Source organism: Actinia tenebrosa, unplaced genomic scaffold, assembly GCF_029948245.1.
Source record: "Actinia tenebrosa isolate PJP-AT-01 unplaced genomic scaffold, QUT_ActTen_1.0 PGA_scaffold17__23_contigs__length_9995812, whole genome shotgun sequence".
NCBI classification, from domain to species: Eukaryota; Metazoa; Cnidaria; class Anthozoa; order Actiniaria; family Actiniidae; genus Actinia; species Actinia tenebrosa.
This window is the reverse complement of record NW_028292577.1, coordinates 4,775,588-4,795,989: the sequence shown is the minus strand read 5'-3', so window position 1 is coordinate 4,795,989 and position 20,402 is coordinate 4,775,588. Positions and strand designations below refer to the sequence as shown.

At 37.5% G+C, this 20,402-nt stretch overlaps 2 protein-coding genes across 2 annotated transcripts in view; one reads left to right on the top strand and one right to left on the bottom strand.

The window, feature by feature from the left end:
- LOC148910308 (uncharacterized) overlaps window positions 1-18,753 on the bottom strand; it is a 70,660-nt gene extending 51,907 nt beyond the window's left edge. The window contains exons 1-7 of the mRNA XM_089031728.1: window positions 18,592-18,753; window positions 5,813-5,845; window positions 5,127-5,240; window positions 4,645-4,689; window positions 2,721-2,759; window positions 2,031-2,171; window positions 1,288-1,335 (exon numbers count right to left, since the gene is read on the bottom strand). Of these exons, the coding sequence (XP_088887854.1) occupies window positions 1,288-1,335; window positions 2,031-2,171; window positions 2,721-2,759; window positions 4,645-4,689; window positions 5,127-5,238 (385 nt within the window). The 5' untranslated portion in view covers window positions 5,239-5,240; window positions 5,813-5,845; window positions 18,592-18,753. The remainder of the gene's footprint in view (window positions 1-1,287; window positions 1,336-2,030; window positions 2,172-2,720; window positions 2,760-4,644; window positions 4,690-5,126; window positions 5,241-5,812; window positions 5,846-18,591) is intronic.
- On the top strand, window positions 12,231-15,117 carry LOC148910309 (uncharacterized). The gene is made up of 5 exons (XM_089031857.1): window positions 12,231-13,422; window positions 13,784-13,857; window positions 13,961-14,052; window positions 14,402-14,511; window positions 14,607-15,117. Exons 1-5 carry the CDS (start codon window positions 13,042-13,044, stop codon window positions 14,985-14,987), a joined length of 1,038 nt encoding a protein of 345 aa, XP_088887983.1. The 5' UTR covers window positions 12,231-13,041; the 3' UTR covers window positions 14,988-15,117.
- Window positions 18,754-20,402: the final 1,649 nt, after the last annotated feature.

Sequence of the window (20,402 nt, the reverse complement as noted above, 5' to 3'; positions counted from 1 at the left end):
AAAATAGACGACGTAGAATTCTCGCTTATCTTAGCTGAAGAGGAAAAGTACGAGAAATTAAAGTCGGACATAAGGAACAAAAAAACAGTCGTAAAAGATCTTTCCGAGGAATCTCGCAAAAAGATCTACCAGGAGGCAAAAGAAGAGCTTCAAAGAAAGCTCGCTCAGTAAATATTTTCTTTGAAAAAAGCGAGACAGGATTCTATTTACATATTGAACGTCAGTCATTACGCGTAACCAACGTCTTATGACATAAGATTTATGCTAATTACTCATCTTATGGCATAAGATTTATGCTATTCGCTCATCTTATGGCATAAGATTTATGCTATTCGCTCATCTTATGCCATAAGATTCACTATCTTCTCGGAATCCATCCTAACAGTGGGTGGTTGGGGTCTATTTTGTAAAATATTTCGTAAATTACGTCAGGGTAATAAGGAATATCCTTATCCAGACGACAAAACATCCACTCGGCTTTTGTCATATCAGAAACCTCGGGAATAGACTTACCGGTAATTTCAGACAAAAGATAGGGAATAGTTTTGTAATATTTCCCTAGTTTTAATTTTTTCAGCGTTTTCCGTAGACTTTGTGGGGTTGGCTCTTCTAAGTGGTCTATGATTTTCTTCTTTACTTCATTGTCTAAATATACCGGTCGTAAACCCTGGATATGACTCATCCAGTCCCTAAAGTATTTTATTCTCTTATAAGGTGTTTTCTTACGACCTCCATTGGCGTAATACTGCTCTCTGGTAGCATTTGGTACGGCATTACGAATATTCTTACCACACTCGTAACACTGTGCTGACGTGTCATCTTCTATTTGCATTTTTTTGCCACAACAAATATACTTATTTGGCTTAGTAGGTACAAACTTGGGTTTCAAGCACTTTACACAGAAGTCATAAACAAACTCTTTACATTCATGCATCGTATATAGAACGAATATTTTGACTTTTTAGTAATACAGGTCACGGGTAACCCCCCCTTTTGAATTTCGCACTTCATAATATATGTTAGCATATTTAATGGCATTCGTTGGTGGCTTCTTTATTTCATTGGGTATTCACGGTCTCAAATGGGTCGTGGATGGCGGGAAGATCCCGTAATCTCTTGGTGGAATAACCCCGGGCCACGTTGCTCTCAAAACCCGAATGAACCCCGGGCGTATGCTTTTAAGACGGGTTATTTCGGTGTGGTGTGTGAGTTGGAACCCCCAATCCCTATACTACTCAAGGCCTTTCAATAACTTCTCAGAGTATTTATAATTAAATGCGAACTCACCCTTGAAATAATTATCTCGGAAACTTGCTTTTGATGTGCTGGGGCTCACTGCAGAAAACAAATGTCAGTGTAAATAGGTTTAAGTTATGGTAAAACTAGAAAATAGTTTAAAAAGTTCCCAGCCCAGCCCCCACCCCAAATGGCCATTGGGCAGTATTTTTCTTTGATAAAGCCGTATACTATATGTTTCAGTGCAGAAATATGAGTGCTATGTGACAACCTGCGGTTATTGTGAAATGAAAATAGCTATCAAGTTCTAAAGAGCAAGACAAAATTTTTTTAGCCCTCAGCACATCATGTATGCCCTGTAAGTCAAGTAGATGAGTAAGGCACCAATAACAGCAATGAACCCTCATAATATATACAACAATACACTTACACCACATCATGTATGCCCTGTAAGTCAAGTAGATAAGTAAGGCACCAATAACAGCAGTGAACCCTCATAATATATACATCAATACACTTACACCACATCATGTATGCCCTGTAAGTCAAGTAGATAAGTAAGGCACCAATAACAGCAGTGAACCCTCATAATATATACATCAATACACTTACACCACATCATGTATGCCCTGTAAGTCAAGTAGATGAGTAAGGCACCAATAACAGCAATGAACCCTCATAATATATACATCAATACACTTACACCACATCATGTATGCCCAGTACGTCAAGTAGATGAGTAAGGCACCAATAACAGCAGTGAACCCTCATAATATATACATCAATACACTTACAACACATTATGTATACCCTGTAAGTCAACAAGGTGTGTAAGGCAGCAATAACAGCACTGATAGCCAAGTCTCTTGGACAAAAGTGTGCACGTGTAAAACCATAGAGAAAAACAACAGCTATTAAAGCTACTAGTTCAGCAACTGGAAAAAATAGATTAGCGCAGGTTAGAACTAAGGTTAAACATTTCTGATTCATATATTGATTGCTGCTTTGCCAAAGAAATACCAGAGCTCAATCTTTATGCCTTGCCTTTACTCAGAGGAGGGCTATCTCAAGGGCCTTTGCATGCTTTTTATCGTTTTCTTTGTTTTAACCAGTTTTTATGCATCTTTTTTTTTTGTCATTATACTTCTACTACTAAAAATAATGCTAAGGTATTGCTTTAGCATTTGACATGTTCAACTAATTTGGCAAATAAAAGTAGCCAGTTGTAGAATCTGTACGGAACCTGAAAGTACTCGACGTACTCCAGTGTTTTGACAAGTATCTCCAAATTTCCTGGAGAGTATAGAAAATAGATAATGCTAAGAGGTAATAATAATAATAATAATAATAATAATAATTGCTCTAATTAAGTACTATCGATTTTTTTCTAATTCAAAAATAAAATAAATAAAAAAACCTACAATGCATGACGGGATAAACCAGTAATATAATATCACACCATCAATACACATCAATACACTTACAGAGAATAAGAACAGCTACTACAGCTACTACTACAGCAACTGAAAAAATAAATTAACACAGGTGAGAACTAAGATTAAAAATTTCGGATTCATATTTTGATGGCTGCCTTGTTTTTCTAAAGAAATACAAGAGCTCGATTTTTATAACTTTTTCTTACTCTGAGGAGGTAGGATCCAGGGCTATCCCAAGTGCCTTTGCGAGCTTATTATTGTTTTTTTGGTTTCAACTAGTTTATTAAACCCCTCGAATCAAGCGAGAGACCCAGAGGAGGACCCAGGGCTATTCCAAGTGCCTTTACAAGCTTATTATTGTTTTATTGTTTTAACCGCTTTTGTGCATCTTTTCTAACTCGTGGATACGCGAAGCGTAAAAACGAGTTATTGTAAGGGTCTGAATATGCAAATATGTCACTCCCTCGCTCACTAAGATGTTGGCAGATCAATAATTAAACGTTTTTATCGGTCGGCCTACTTCATCTGCTTACGAACGTTACGCGACACTAACAAGCACATAGCTCTTATTCAGTATAGACTACTTTATATGATATTTATATGGGGAAATGAAATGCTAATGTTCCATGTGGGATACTTCTAGCACTGTGGACCCACTCACTCTGCATGCGCATATTCGCACATTGTTTTATATTTCGGATTATCTAAATCAAAAGAATCTAGGAAAGATGCAAGTTGAAGTAAAATAATACGATTAACGCCAAAACTAAAATTCCATTAAGTGAAACCTTTTTTTTTTTTTTGCTGATGTTTTAAAGGAAACAGAATACATCATATACATAAATGTACAATCGTCAACATATTTAGATTTTTTCTAAAGACTCGTAGATAGAGCCGAAAGCATCGAAAAAAGAACTTGTCATTAGATTTCAAAACAAGAGTAATGGAGTCTTAAAGAAAGTTTGGCTAGTTTTGTCATCCAAGCCAAATATGCCGTTCTGAATAAAAAGCCCGTCCGGGATAAAAAGTGGATTCTGGTGGGACATTACAAACAGCTGATGCGATATACAAAACTAACTAACGAGAATGCGCTCCAATAAATAATCAGTAATTTACAGACTTGAATGAAGTCAAGTGATAGTATTTCTAAAAGAATTTCTATAAGATATTCGCTTAGTTCACATTGTAAACTTCAGGCATCAAATCGATTGTAAGCGCCGTGAGCCATGAAGGTCAAGATAAGTGGTAACGCATAACGCAACGCTTTTTGTTAGCCATAGAGGCTTATACGAATGATTACTGAAATAAAGCACTAGGCTCGACTTTTAAATTTTAAAAAATCCAGAATTTGTTTTTCAGAAGACTTAGCAAACAGAAATCCGTTGAAATGGAAGTCCGTCGTTCGTATTAATTGAACGCGTATAAACTTCGGAAAATAAATTCATCCCAGAATTCGCTTCCAAACTCAACAAAATAACAAAGAAGTAAACGAAGTAGGTGTTAAAAGGAAAACAAAAGGACGACTGATCATCTCAACAGCTAAATTGAGTATTTAAAATATGAAATCGAGGGATATAAAATTTATCTTATCTTTATTTAGTCAGTTGAGTAAATCAAAGCCCAAAGGTTTTTCAGACAGATTTTTAGCCTTCACTATATACTCAATATACATCAAATAAGGGCAGTTATTGTAAGACTGTGAAAAATTCCGGGCAGGAATGGTCTAGCTTGAAACAGCAAGGTATATACCAGACCATTCCCATTGCGGAAAAAATTCAGCCAATCAAAATTCTAGAAAACATCACCGTTACATCAAGGCACGCATACGGTACTGAGCTTCTGACAGTCATAAGAAAACTGCTCCAAGCTTTGTCTGAAGTGGCAAGTGCAGTGTTTACACTTTCATGAATCAAATAAAAGTGATTATCCCAAGGCCTTTCAATAACTTGTCAGAGTATTTATGTCAACTCACTTATCAAAAAATCTTCAAAATTTGCTTTTGATGTGCTGGGGCTCACTGCAGAAAACAAATATCAGTGTTAACAGGTTTAAGTTATGGTAAAACTAGAAAATAATTTTAAAAGCTCCCAGCCCAGCCACCACCCCAAATTGCCATGGGGAAGTATTTTTCTTTGATAAAGCCGTATACTGTATGTTTCAGTGCAGAAATATGAGTGCTATGTGGCAACCTGCGGTTATGAATAATGTTTCTTTTAAATAATCAAAAGTTGATTATCACTGTTAATTATGTGGTATTTAATTTGCGAAATAAAAATAACTATCAAGATCTAAAGAGCAAAGACAATTTTTTAGCCCCCAGCCTCTAATAAGCACCAAGGTTTTCACAGTTATTCAAAATGTGTATGCTCTCAGTTGCTTCGCAAACCAAACACAGTATTTATTTGTTACTTCAAGGTAATTAGGACATATTATATTTTCTCACTTTAAACTAACCTTTTGTTTTAATCCTTTTCAAGGTGTGGGTCCATGCAGGCCGATTACTGGGAACAGGCGCTGGGACTTCTCTGGCATCAGAGCGTGGATTCTTTTGCTTGGTGTCAGCCATAACTAAAACAAAGTGCATGATAAAAGTGTAAATATATAAAGTCTTATCTCGCAAGACACGACACGACAACTGATAAGTGACAGTCACACCAAGATCGGAAGTTTCAGTAGCGGATACCAAGGCTTCGCCTGCAAGCTGGTAGTTATGTTTAGGCCCCTGACAAGATCTTCTTTTAGTCATATGTAAGACTTTACATTTGGTAGTGTTAAACTTCATGCCATGATCAGTGCTCCATTGCTCCAAACAGTCCAGATCCGTCTGCAATGAGGCAGCGGAACTTATGCTGTCAATAGGGCGGTGAAGCTTACTATCATCAGCAAACAAGGCAAGACTAGAACCGAGATGGATATAGTTTGGCATATCATTTGCATGAACTAAAAACAGTAGTGGACCCAGGATAGATCTCTGGGGCACACCAGAAGTCACAGGTAGCCAATCCGAAAATATACCATCAAGAGCAACACGCTGCGGATTTATCTAGTTGGATCACCGAACCTAACAACAGTAAAATGTTTCGGCATAAATGTCATCATGCTGTCAGCATAATGATTTGTTTTTCTCGCTTAAAACTAACCTGTTGTTGCAATCCTTTTAAGTGTTCCTGAAACTGTAGAGTAATATGTTAGTTTCTTGGCACATAAAGATAATGTGTAAACAAATTATACAGTAATGAAATTACCAGATTATCGCTCTATTTAAGTACAATCTGATGAGGAGAAAAAAGTCAAAAACTAAAAATAGGCGCTCAATAAACGCTTGTGGCTGCTGCCATAAGAAATTATTGTTATATAGAAAAGGAATGGAAGTTGGTAGCTGACTACTGAGATACATATATAGGTAATTAAATTAGCGGTTTTGCTGAAAAAAATATAAATGTTGAAAGTAAAAGTTTACATAGGTTTAATAGTGATATTGATTTTATGAATTTTAGGGCTTAAATTAACATTGGTAATGGGAAATGTATGTTTTATTTTATGTGCTTGTGTTTGTTGCAAGATACATTAATGTGTGGCGATCAATCTACTTTTTAAACAAAACGGCTTATTTGAATGAAAAAATTGGCTGAACTTCCCTAAAAACTCCATCGAAATTGTTCTTTTTTTGTCATTTGCTTATTTTTCAACGATCCACATCCACATTGATTCTTTTCTTATGAAGTCACTTTTCTAATAAAAACTCGCTCGATCAAGTTTATAAGATTTTTTAGCTGAATACCGCCGTGACTTTGAGCTGTCTCTATGGAGACAGTCTTGAAATGTGACTCTCGTTTTGAATTCTTTTGAAAGCTTTTATCGATGCATCCGGTTCGATCTACGAGTCTTCTGAAAAATAGAGAACGGGGAACGGGGAACGGGGAACGGGGAACGGGGAACGGGGAACGGGGAACGGGGAACGCGAAGCTGGTAAAATTTCTACGCGGTAAAATATATTTCTCTCAATATTGTAAATAGAATTTATTAATGAAATAGTCAGTTGAAATATTGTATTTGATGAGTTTTAGGGCCCGTTTGCACTAGGCTAAATTTATGTTTGCTTTGCAAAAATATCTGTCAACATCAGCCGTTTCCTGGTGTGAACGCAATTTTTTTTACCTTACCAAAAGGTGTACCAAAGGGAGAGAGATAGTCTCGAGGGTTGTTCTTTGAGATATTTTTTTTACGCAAAGACCCTGTGTTTGGTATCTTTGTTATTTAAAATAGCGAAATGATACTCAAACCGTATCGTCTTTTTTTTTTTTTTTTTTTTTTGTTACGTCCAGCGACTCCATAGATATGTTGAGCTGTAATAAGTACGTTTGCCGGACTTTAATATAAAAATAAATAAAAATATTTTACCCGTTGCCCGTTGCCCGTTGCCCGTTGCCCGTTGCCCGTTGCCCGTTGCCCGTTGCCCGTTGCCCGTTGCCCGTTGCCCGTTGCCCGTTGCCCGTTGCCCGTTGCCCGTTGCCCGTTGCCCGTTGCCCGTTGCCCGTTGCCCGTTGCCCGTTGCCCGTTGCCCGTTGCCCGTTGCCCGTTGCCCGTTGCCCGTTGCCCGTTGCCCGTTGCCCGTTGCCCGTTGCCCGTTTTAAAGACAGCCGATCTATGAGTCTTCTGAAAAATCGAAATGTTGACGTTGCACATAATAAGCGTTTTTGTTTACTTTAAATGCATCAGAAAAAGAGACAGACCTAATTTATTGTATGTCTACAGATTGACACTCGACGAAATAATGGATTTGGTCATCATATGTCCACTTGGCAAATGTTGTGCAAATATGGTGCTCTATATTTGCCCATACATTTGCCTATGCAGGCAAAGGTCGGGGTAAATTTCTAATAAATTTGCCATTGCTTTGCCATACATCTGAACACATGGGTAAATATGTTATATATTTGCCCTTAGTTTAGACGCATTTACCCAGTGGGGATATATGATAACCGTTTTTGCCCTATATTTGCCCTATTGTCAAATGAAGGGCACATATGAAATCAACTTTGCACTAGGCTTTGCCCCATATTTACCTGGGGAGCAAATACAATACCCCAAACTGAGTATATCCGATGTGAGGTTTCCGTTTCAATTCATTGCAATCAAAACTTTTCAAAACAAATCAATAATTTTTCAACTGAATTATAATGGATGTTGGCTTGTTTTTACGACTTACGAGGGGGGAGTGCATGCAGGTCCATCTCAGTCATATGTGTCAATTTTTTCTCCTAACGCATGACATCAATGTTGCGACCACATTAATTCAATCATTGTTTTGCTTTGATGTCATGAAGGAGAGGTTATATGCGTTGATACACACAGGAAAATACGCGGACGATGTATTTATAATATGCGTAAGTCGTATATGCGTTTTTTCCAGTGACAATAAGAAAACTCATTAACCCATTAACCTCATGAGCTGCATTTCAAACCGCTAACATCTGTAATATTATTTGAAGCATCAATTTTGTTTAGTCTAAACATATGAATTCATCTTTTTTATTGGCAATATATGCAATTTCATTCATAATTATTTTAATTCATCTAATTTTAAAGTCATCAAATAATTCATTCAATTTTCATTTTGACTATCTAGTTACTGATGCACAGTTCAAACAGTTTATTTTTGATAGCTTTGAATATTTTTCCTGGATGATACTTTACTGTCATCTCCATCATCCGTACAATTTACGTTGTAAAGGACAAACAATTAATACTCTTTCTTTGTCAATAACATCGTAAGCAGCAACAAACTGGCTGTGTATCCTTTGTATGGGTATGAATGTAGAGGGCCCTTCCATTTCAAACAAGTTTCTGCACCAAATTTCATGTGGTCTGCCAATCCTGTGTCTTTCTGGATGTCGCTGATACCATCGAACCTTTGCCATACACAATGATTCCTGCTTGCCATCAATTATAATGGTTTGTTTAAGAAAGAAATCGACAACACCGGGGCGCAAGTCAAATGAATCGGTCTCAATACTGCCACTATATTGGCCACACCAACTTGCAAGAATGAAGGAAGAACGTTCCAGTCTAGAGTCAGAGGACCCTAGCTTTGTCCCCGAATATCCAATGGTACTAACTCTCTCAAACGTATCGGTAACACATTCAATGACCGAGTGTTGAGGTAAAATTGTTTCATAAGCTTTAAAGAGATATTCTGTATAGTCATCATCAAGAACATCAATGGATCGAGGTGAAAAACATGAGTATGCATTCATATTGCTCCACTCTAGCAACGTAGTACTTGACCAACTGAAAGATTAAGTGTTGATGGTATTGATGGGATGCTTTCGCCAAGTGTTCCTACTTGTTGTGCCTCCTGAAGAAGTTGAAATACTGGTTGGAAAGTTTCTCGAAATCTCTCTGGTAAAGGGATATCTCTTAGTTCATGCTTTTGGAGAAATTTTCTCATGATTTGTATTTCAACAGATCTATTGTTAGTTCGAAACGCTCCTAAAATCCCATTGAAACGTTCGAAGCTGAAAAGCCAAAATGAATATACAGGCCCGTAATCTAAAATACATTGTTTGAGGTGCAGGTGTAGATGCATGTTTGGCGTAACACGTTCCTTTCCATATCTTTTTTCAAACGATTTACAAAATTCCACTAGGTAATCATGTCCTTCTTGTAGCTCTTCAGTTGTAATAAGTGGAGAGCAAAGGTGAAAGCAGGACAATACGAATAACCTCCACAGCTCCAAATCATCTGTTGGAACGATATTCCAAATGCAGAATACAGAATACAAGAGAGTCCATGTTTTCCACTGATCAGCAGTAAATCCTCCAAACGATGTTGATATCTTTTTCGGGAGACGCCCAATAAATGATGGTGCTTTGACGTCATCTACCTTTTCCTGGATTTTATTCAAATTTTCTTTAGAAACAATTGGCGTTTCAGCATTTAGCCATACATTTTTCATTAAATGTTTTGCTGTCCCTAAAAACAAATTGTGCATAGGATCAACAACATGGTAACGAGTACAATCGAAGTAAGGCAACTGTAAGAGTTCAGAATATCTTGTTCCAGTGGAAGTTTCAATTTGGTTTCGTTCATCAGCGGTTGTTGCATTGAGTATTTTCTGAGCCTCTCTTCGGTGCTCTTCATTTGTCCTTGGTGTATTGTCATCTTCGAAACCTGAAAAATTCATGCTACTAAAATCTCCGGGAAAAAATCTTGTGCACTTTGAGCACCCTCGGTGAGCAGTACATCCTAAGAAACCGCAAACTTTTCTTAGTGCAGGAATGTCACAAGCAATACAAAGGAGGGCAGCTCGAAAACATCTTGCTGTTCTACTCCCATGAGGCCGAACTTGGATGCCTTCGTGCCACAATAAGTTCAATTCGGCTACAAGTGGTTGTAAGTACGTATTGATATTCAATTTGGGCTCGTGTGGACCAGGTATTATCCCAACTATTATTACGTTTTCCTCTTTGTACCTTTCTTTTCTCGGAAGATTTAGGAGGACCATATATATGACTCCAACGCTATAGACACTGTGCTTAAAAGGCTGAAACCAGTCAACATTCAGCATAAAAGCATAATTATTAGGCTGGGCAAGGAAAGGAGTGCTGTTAAAATATTGCCAATCTTTCCACACTTGGCCATCGTAAATATCAACTAAAATATCATCCGGTACATTCCGATTTCTCCAAATCTCACATTTTTGTACAAAGTCTGGTCGCTTAATAAAGTGAGTTAGAGTCTCTCTGATGCTTTTATAACAATAAACTTTACGTGGGTACAATTTCGTCTGTCCATTTTTCAAACGAATTTCCTTAAGCAATTCCGCTCCACAAGGTGTGCGGCGAAACAATTGACGGTGATTCGGAAAAGCAATGTGAGAACATGGTTTAGCAATGACACGCCCGAATCTTGTTGTTATGCAGTCTTGAAAACGGTATAGGGTGTCGCATTTCGGACAAACAACATACTCTGAATGCTTATCTTTAAAAGAAAGATAATTTTTCAAGAGTTTGAAGGAGCTCGGGAAAACCAATACTGCGGTTGGGAAAATGATTGGCGAAAGCTCACACAAAACCTGAAAAATCGCTTTAAAAAAGGCGAGGAGAATATCAATGCCTCGGTCTGGTACAGAAAAGTATGCAGACCAAAAGCACACAAACAAGGCAATCTAGTTAATAAGGGTCACTCGGGAACTTGCTTCGACGGCAACGCTTATTTCTGCACTAGATTGTTCAAAATCTCTTTCTAGGTCTTCGATATCAATATCCCAAGTTTCAACCAATCTCCTTCTTGCATTTCCTCTTATCTCTTCATGGTCAGATTCACTGTCCGACTTGTCATCCCAAAACACTTGATCTTCTTCCTCAAAGTTATATATTCCGTCTCCTTTAAACATAAGCAAATACGATGTATTTTATTCATTCGGCATTGCATAACTGCAACATAGTATAAGATAAAGTCTGAAACCATTATAATACTAGAAAAAAAAAATGTCAGTAAAAAAAACCTCATGGGCTAAGGGACCGGTCATTATTTAAGTTGGGGGGGGGGGGGGGGAGAAAAAATTGGGGGGGGGGGGGGGGGGGGGGGGCCTGAAATTTTTGCTAGTGAAAAATGGGGGGTCTTGGAATTTAAAAATGACTTTTAGGGAAAATTTTTAAATTTTTTACTACAATCCATGGGGGGTTTTCAATAAACTTGGATGCCTTCAAAGGGGGGGCCTTGAAATTTTTTTGCCTCACTGACAATTTCTCCTACACCCCCCCCCCCCCCCACTCCCCCCCCCCCCCCAACTTAAATAATGACCGGTCCCTAAATGCATAATTTTGACCCAAATTTTGCTCTGAAAATAAATGATTTCCATTGAAAATAAAATATAAATTTCTAAGTCAGCAAAACAACAATTTATAATTCGTGAAAGAAAAATGATAAATCGAAAATAAAAAACCCAAGAGACATATTAAATAAATTACTTATAATTGTATTTCTCTAACTTGACAAACATGTTTTGCCGGATACCATGCTATCTCAGGATGACCACAGTCATGAATTGATTTGGAGACGAAAATGTACAGCAATATCCATTTGAACATAGTAAATTCTTTTTGGCGTTTTAAATGAGTTATCTCTAGCTATGATTTTATAAACTCTTTGAATGAACCTTTCTGAATGAACACTGAGGTTTTGATGGCAACCATAAGCCGATTACTTAATAATGCACCCTTCTTAAAAGTAACGGTGAAAACGAGGCTAAGATAGAAATAGAAAAGAATTATTTGTACCTCTAACTTAATCTCGCTTCAATAACACTAATGCTTGGTAGTAAATCCAATAGGGGAGCTAGATCATGTGCAAATCAGCCGCTTGTTAAAGATTCAGTCTTTTATCTATATGCAGTTTGACTTTAACATTTAAAGATTATATAATCTAATCATCAAATAAACGTATAACATCAATACCTTTTTGTGAAGTAGCTGGTAAGAATTCGTCACTTGATGGTTGGTTTGTATTTGGCACATCAGAGGAGTCTTGATCAGTTTGGTCCACAACGTTTATCTCGCTGTAGTCATTAGAAGAAGTGTCGTTCTGGCCGTCAATCTCGTGAGTGAAAATACTATCATTTGAGTCTTCGTCGTCATTCCGCTGTAATTGCCATTGATTTGTTAAAGGATCATAAAATTCTTCTTTGTGACGGCAAAATACTCTGTAATGTAGATCTTCGTTACAATGAAAGCAATGATAACGCTTTGACATCGCAGAAGACATTTTGTTTTCCAGAACTATATAATTAAAAAGACGGTGTGTATCATTGGGATAATTACTCAAAATCCAAGCATTTTGAATGACTAAAAGCCATATTCCAGCGTAATAAAGTTCCACGTCCATCAACCACATGCCATTGGACAAAAGCACGCCGGATCTTTATTACCGCACCCTTTTCCTTAGAGCTGTCACTGTTGGCGGCAGATAATGGTACGATGGTTTTAGAGCTAGAAGCTAATCAAGTTTATTGCAATGATATTTCGTGAATCTAGGCTTTAGAAAAAATTTCATAACTTTATAAAATGGAGCAAATAGCTTTAAGATAATAGATATATTACTTAACATGAATCCTGGATACAACTTCAGCATTTTTATAAGACAGTTATTCCTTTTTTTATTATTAGACTTCATTATATGAACGTATATGTCATCACAAGTCACGTGATACGCCGTGATAGATAGGGGGTAGATTTGTTCAGTGGATGTACTTATTCGTTCATTCGCCTTTTGGTCACAAACAGGTAACAAACTCTGTCGGTCATCTAGTTTCCCGCACATTCTATATCTTTGCTTATAAATTGCGTTCATTCGTCGCGATCAAAAAATGGGAAGAACATCTACACCTTTACCAGGACGCCCAATGCCAATCCATTCTGTTACTGCAACTACCAGTACAAGCAGTACGAGTAGACATACTGAAAATGGCGCCAATTCTCAAAGGCTTAATATACTTATTCCCTCTGTCCCTGGTGGTAACGAGGATGTGCTAAGAGAACACAGAAATCGCCTATTGCAAGCAACAAGCGAGAATGAGAACGTTGACCCCGACAGCGAAAAAGAAGAAATTTCTTCAAATTTCGAAACGATTGTAAAACAGTTTAAAGAACTGCAAGAACAAAACCGCCAAATACTAGCGGCCTTAAAAGAAAGCCAGCAGAATAAGGACAACAGCAAGACCAAGATTACTGTCTCAAAGGCTGTTGCAGTAAGTAAAGTGGCAATATTTAAAAAAGCAAGCTATTTTTATTGATAATTTTACTGGGAATTCTTGGCGCGAAGAGTAGTTGGTATAATTATGTAGCGGTATAATTTATGCAATACTAAAATTGGCGGGAAACCCGCCATGGCAGTGGTTAATGCTACCAAACTTTACTATTGATTTCCAATAACAAGACACTGAATGATAATGATAATTTCCTTTTTTGTAAAGGAATTGATTTGATTTCGATTTTTTCCCCAATATTATACAATCACAGCCATAAAAATAATGAAAACATTATTACTATGTCTAAGAATAACTTAAGGTACATCTTATGATTTTAATGAATTATATTATGTTATTACAGTCTGAAGTACGCTTGGTAGCAAAGAAATTACGGGACAGGGAAGAAAACCCTCTTATATGGGATTTTACTAAAGCGTAAGTATGAAAATTTAATAAAAATGATATTGTCTGAATCATCCATAGTTACTTTCCATATTAAGTTTCCACTTACCACTCAAATATGGTATTTCCTAATTAGTTTCAGAGATGACGTCAACGAACAGATTAATAACGCAATAAGGGATAGAGTTCTGAATGTTCATAAGGATGTCTCTGCCGTCGAGTTAGAAGGTATTTATGTATTTTATATTACGAAGTGCGAAAGGCCTTATGCACCTATCAAAGTTAACCCGGGGGGGAGGGGTGAGGACAAAGGATGGGGGTGGTGGTCGGGGGGGGGGGGGGGGGGAGGGGGGTAACGAAATCCTTTTAGAAATATTCAAATGCCGAAGGGAGGGGAAGCAGTTTGAAATAAAATAACATGGGAAAAAAAAAAAAAAAAAAAAAAAAAAAAAAACGAAACAAAACAAAACAAAGCAAAAACAAATGGATGCTAAAGGAGTAATTGTCGGCCAAATGCCAACATTTCTAACAAATTTTGTCTCAAGTTTTAATATATGGGTACTTGATATAATTTCAGCTGCCCTTAAAAGTCACTTTCTGACGAGGAGAAAGAGAAACAAAAGAGAGCGTTCAGGGGCCCTTGGAAGGCATCAAAAGATGCAGCGGAAAACACAAAGAAAACAAAATGTGAGTAAACTGAATTTGCAACGATTATGACTTTGTTTAATAAGAAACTTTGACTGACGGTGTTTTTTTTTTTTCTTTTTTCTTTTTTCTTTTAGCTCCTAAAATCCAGATCCAAGGCAGCGGACTTGTCAACCTCGCTATCACCAGGGGACAAAGAGAAAGTCAAGGCAATTATGAAACTGGAGTATATGTCATCAGAGGAGTCGATGTCAGAGGCGGATGACCAGGCTGATGACGATACAGCGGACAGTGGCTCTGATAACGAAGGGGGCCCTACTAAGCAGAGTAAAGTTTTAATAAAACACCCTCTGGCATGGAGAAGCCCCCTAGCTAACCAGTTCATGGAAAGCATGGACCGAAAAGCAAAAAGGAGGCTGTCAGAGCGCAGTCTCACCATGCTTTTGAAGTGGAAAATCGGAGAGCCGTCAAGACGCCCAACGCTATCTGGAGGTCCCGAATGGGCATTGAGAGCCTAAAGGTTTTTATCAAATCAAGGGCACTGGGACACCGAACGTGGTTGGGGTTTCTACGAGTTTTATGAATTAAATCTTGTGTCACTGTTCCTCCGTTCCTTTGGCCTGATTTCTAGGGTTTTCGTTCTTCTTTCGATTATTTGAACATTATACTTGTTTACTTGAAGAAATCCAAAGGTCAATAGGCTTAAATAGCCGCTGCTATACCGTTTGACCTTTGGATTTCTTCAAGTAAACGAGTATAACGTTCAAGTAATCGAAAGAAGAACGAAAACCCTAGAAATCAGGCCAAAGGAACGGAGGAACAGTGACACAAGATTTAATTCATAAAACTCGTAGAAACCCAACCACGTTCGGTGTCCTTAATTAAATTTTTGCAGTTATAAATGAAGTGTGCTACTACAGAATATCTAAAAAGAATCGTACATAAGCCAAAGATCGATTGACAACTAAATATATTATGATCTTCTTTCACAAATTCTGTCACAAGATGAATCAAACACCTATAATTAATTTACAGAACTAGCATTTTCAATTAGTTGTAGTTAACAAATTGTTCATAGTTAATCAGTCGTCAAGAAAAGGAAATTCACAATAAAAATTTTTCAGTATGATTTATGTCTTTTTTCCTGCTTCTTAACATAGGTTAGCTATGTTTAAAGTATGAGGTGGTTGTCACGGCATATATCGTTTCTATTTTTTTTGGCCTGCCATAAGTGACAATAGCTGAAGACTGATAACATAGTTAAATTTAGCAAATATGATGAGCATAATTCAACTGAGCAAATATGGCTAAGACGCGCTGGTACATCTAAGGCATTAAGGGGGCATTAATCACATATACGGTCAGAGCATATCGCATGGTATATGTAAGGCATAAATCACATATACGGCCTGGAAAAATACAGGGTATATGTAAGGCATTAATCACATATACGACCTGGGCAAAGACAGGGTATACGTAAGGCATTAATCACATATACGGCCTGGGCAAACACAGGTTATATGTCAGGCATAAATCACATATACGACCTTGGAAAATACAGGGTATATGTAAGGCATGAATCACATATACGGCCTGGGCAAATACAGGTTATATGTAAGGCATAAATCACATATACGGCCTGGGCAAACACAGGGTATATGTAAGGCATAAATCACATATACGGCCTGGGAAAATACAGGGTATATGTAAGGCATAAATCACATATACGGCCTGGGGAAACACAGGGTATATGTAAGGCATAAATCACATATACGACCTGGGCAAAGACAGGGTATATGTAAGGCATAAATCACATATACGGCCTGGGCAAAGACAGGGTATATGTAAGGCATAAATCACATATACGGCCTGGGCAAAGACAGGGTATATGTAAGGCATTAATCACATATACGGCCTGGGCAAAGACAGGGTATATGTAAGGCATTAATCACATATACGGCCTGGGAAAATACAGGGTATATGTAAGGCATGAATCACATATACGGCCTGGGAAAATACAGGGTATATGTAAGGCATGAATCACATATACGGCCTGGGGAAACACAGGGTATACGTAAGGCATAAAACACATATACGGGCTGGGCAAATACGTGCACATATCAAATGAGCATTCACATTTACTACCGGGTAAATGTATGGATGATATGATATCTGCTATATATTTGCCGTTTGGGATTTTACTGGGCCATACGGACTTTGCCATCTGTGCCCATGGGATAAATGTGTAGGTACATATCATATACAGTCATTGGGCAAATATTGTCTACTATTAGTCAAATATGATATTTGCCCATATATTTGTCTATATGTTTGCCTACATGACAAATCCATTTTTTCGTCGAGTGTGATGGTTAGTGCGATTCTTCTATTTTTCGCTTGATCTTGTGATCTGCGTGATTGCCAGTTGGATTCGCCTCAGTGCAACTGTCGCTGCGATATGCAAATAATGAATAAACGTCATCATGAGATATTTAATTATATTATATTTATTTCGATTTCGTATTTGTGAGAAATGTTTGACAATATCTGAGTTATGCTCGAAATTTTCTAAGCCGCCCAAATTCGTAAATTATGACCTCGATTCTGCAGTTTGCGGTTTCTCTGATCGGGTAGAAGATCATGCTGACAATGATTATCATCAGACGTGAATTTGTTAAAACTTGCTATATTGTCCATCATATTATGTGTAACATATCGTCGAGGTTCGCTGAATTGATCACTAGTGTTTTTCACTCAAGTTTCTTTGTTTTGCATATTTCGACAGTACATCACACCTTAGAAACTCAAATCACTTTGAAGGTTCGCTCTAGAATCGAACCAGAAACTACACGTTTTTATCTAGAAAAAAAACCGTATCAACCAAGCTGCTCATGCGCTTCCTATAAACTATACATTAAAATTAAATTCTTGAAAGCTATTTACTAAAAGGTTCCAGAAGCTCAATTCTGCTATTTTTTAAAAATCTCAAATGGTTAAAAAGACTTCAAAATTGTGATTTAACCGTTATACAGTTGCTGATCAATGTTAGGATTGCGAGCTTGTGACCTTATTAGGATTGCGACGTAAAAATAGCCAGTTTTCCAGAAATTAAAACAAGCGTTACGCTAACGCTTCGATTCAAATTAAGGCTCTACCTGTTTGCTTAGGCCTTTTTTACTCGCTCAAAAGTTTATTTGATCAATTAAACCGATGAAAAAGGTGCTGAAAAGGACAAAATTCCATGTTAATTGATATAAAGATCACGAACACAGCAAAACAGAACGCAAATGTGGGTATTTGAATGTCATTGAGTGGTTTATATTTGTTCGCAAATCATTTTGCGCGTCAAAAAGCAAAGAATTAAGCCTGTGATAAGCAATCAGATTTCGAGATTTCATTTGATTTTTGAAAATAAATAATTACGGAATATTAGAAAATGAAGAATGATGTCAAAAATCGAATAATTAACTGAATAATGCATTCTAGATGGGCATGCTTCATGTCCTTTGACGGTAATTATTTGTCCTAGCAAATTCGATCCTTTTTTCAAGATATTTGTGATGAACGTAGTCAATTTTGCTACCCACACCTTGCTATACACTCAACAAAATTACTCATTCTGATTGTAAAGGGGAGTACAATTAAATCCCAAATTGTACTCTGTAAAGCCCCAATTTATGTTCAATTTTTTCTCGGAAATAAAATCGACAACATTAACAGTTTGCTTGAAGAATCGTGACACATTTTAAAAAACACTTTTCAAAAAGTGAATATGTTTCTTTGGGCTAAAAGTTTATAAACGAAAAGAATAACTAGAAGTTTCCTGAGTAAGATATTTCGGACGATATCCATCGTCCATCATCAGTTTAATGACTCTCTATAAGTGTATTTCACTGTAATACACTTATAGAGATAGAGAGTCACTAAGCTGATGATGGACGATGGATATCGTCCGAAATATCTTACTCAGGAAACTTCTAGCTATGGTTTTCGTTTACTTTTTAAAAAACTTGGAATATTTTTGAGTAAACCGACTACATTGAAGTTGTTCCGCATTCTCGCACTAAACGCCGAAATTGAATATTCAAATCTCGTGTTTGGTGCCATAGCTTTAATACTTACATGTTGGAAGCTGAAATGTCTTTATGGTGTTCTCAGTTTCCTACAGCAGCGAAAAAAGTAGTTAGAGGAAGCTTTTCACAGACAAATGAAGGCATCGCCATTAATTATAGCTGATCAGAGAATGTGGTCGTGAAGATATCAAGCAACGTACTTGAATTCGAACTTGAATGGGCAATCAATCAATATTTGTCAATCAATATTTGTTTGTCTTCCCGACTCCACCATAAATTATAGCTGATCTGAGAGTGTGGTCGATGAAGTGAAGATATCATGCAACGCACGGCTGTTTCAATTACGACATTAGGTTCCAGGCGCGCGCGCGGCCAAATCGCGTTGCTAAGCTGCTTCTCTTCCTTGACAACGAAAATGGCGGCAATTTTGAAACTTTGTTTTCCTCATTCAGCAAAATTAAAACCGGTTTAAAAAACCTTTTCTTTCAAGTTAAGATTCCAAACACGAAATACAGGTAAGTTAATCTAATCTTTTATCGAAATTCATTTTATTTATGGAAGTAAAAACGTTTTTCTTCGCAAAAATCAGGGTTTTTCTACCGAGTTAAGTTTCGTGGCTGAGCACGTAATCCTGAAAAATAAAGATATTCAATACGTGTTTACGGCTTCCACGAGCAAACAACATCGACAACTAAAACAAATTTTCGATTCTCATTTGATACGCATCTTAAAATTTAGAATACAGGTTAATGAAGTTTTTTTTGGTTTAGTCTAAAAGCTTTTTTATTGACAGATGAATGGCTTCCCTGAAAGCGTAGCAAGTTTATAGTAATGGAGTTTCACTTACGTGAACTAAAACTAAATAACATCGACAACTAAAACATATTTTCGATTCTCATTTAGTAATGGAGTTTCACTTGCGTGAACTGAAGGTATCTTGTCGTGTTTGTGGATTTAAGGCGGGAAACTCGCAAGGATATGTTTACAAAACGTCTACAAACCATGTTGCAGACAAATTACAAGTCGCATATGGTTTATCTGTCCAAGACGACGACGAAATGTTCATCCACAAAATGTGTGTGTCAACTGTTACGTGAAAAGCTTTAACGCATGCAAAAATTTGAATTACAAGTGCAGCACTCAACCAGTTGTTTGGCACCCGCATGAAAAAGAAGACTGTGAAATATGCGAGAGTTTTGCAAGAAGAAACCGGGGAGGCAAAAAACCAAAGGCGAGAAAGGGAAGAGGACGCCCCAAACAATGTTTAAGAAGCGATGGCATTAACCCTTCTCAAAAGGCAATAAATATTCCTTCAGAAATAGTTCCGGCGGCGCTTATGAATCCCATGCCAAGCATCGGGAGATTTTCCAATATTAGTGAGGAGCTGATCTGCCCTATTTGTCGTGAAGTACTGGACAGGCCATTACAAGCAAGTTGCGACCATTTGTTTTGTTACTCTTGCATCGAGAATCGGATTCATTACGTCGGAGACGGTGCTGGGTGTCCCGTATGCAAGAGGATAATTAAGATTCAAGAGCTTCGAAAGCCGCCCAGACTACTATTAAACCTCCTGTCAGCATCCTGTCTAGAATGTGCTATCTGTAAGTCCCTTGTAAAACTCGAACAGCTTGCACAACACGAGTCTAGCTGCACCTCTTACACTACTGGTCGATGCACCACGCTTGTTAGCGAAGTTCTGAAAACCCCGTTATCGGCTCCATTGTCGCAGGTAGAAGAGTCCCTGACAACTCATTTAATGAAACGAAAATTGACCGCTTCCGATTCCCCTACCGTTGTTTTACGAACTGGCGGAACTGTAAGTATAGTAAAGTATATGATTAGAATCTCAGTAGCGGATAG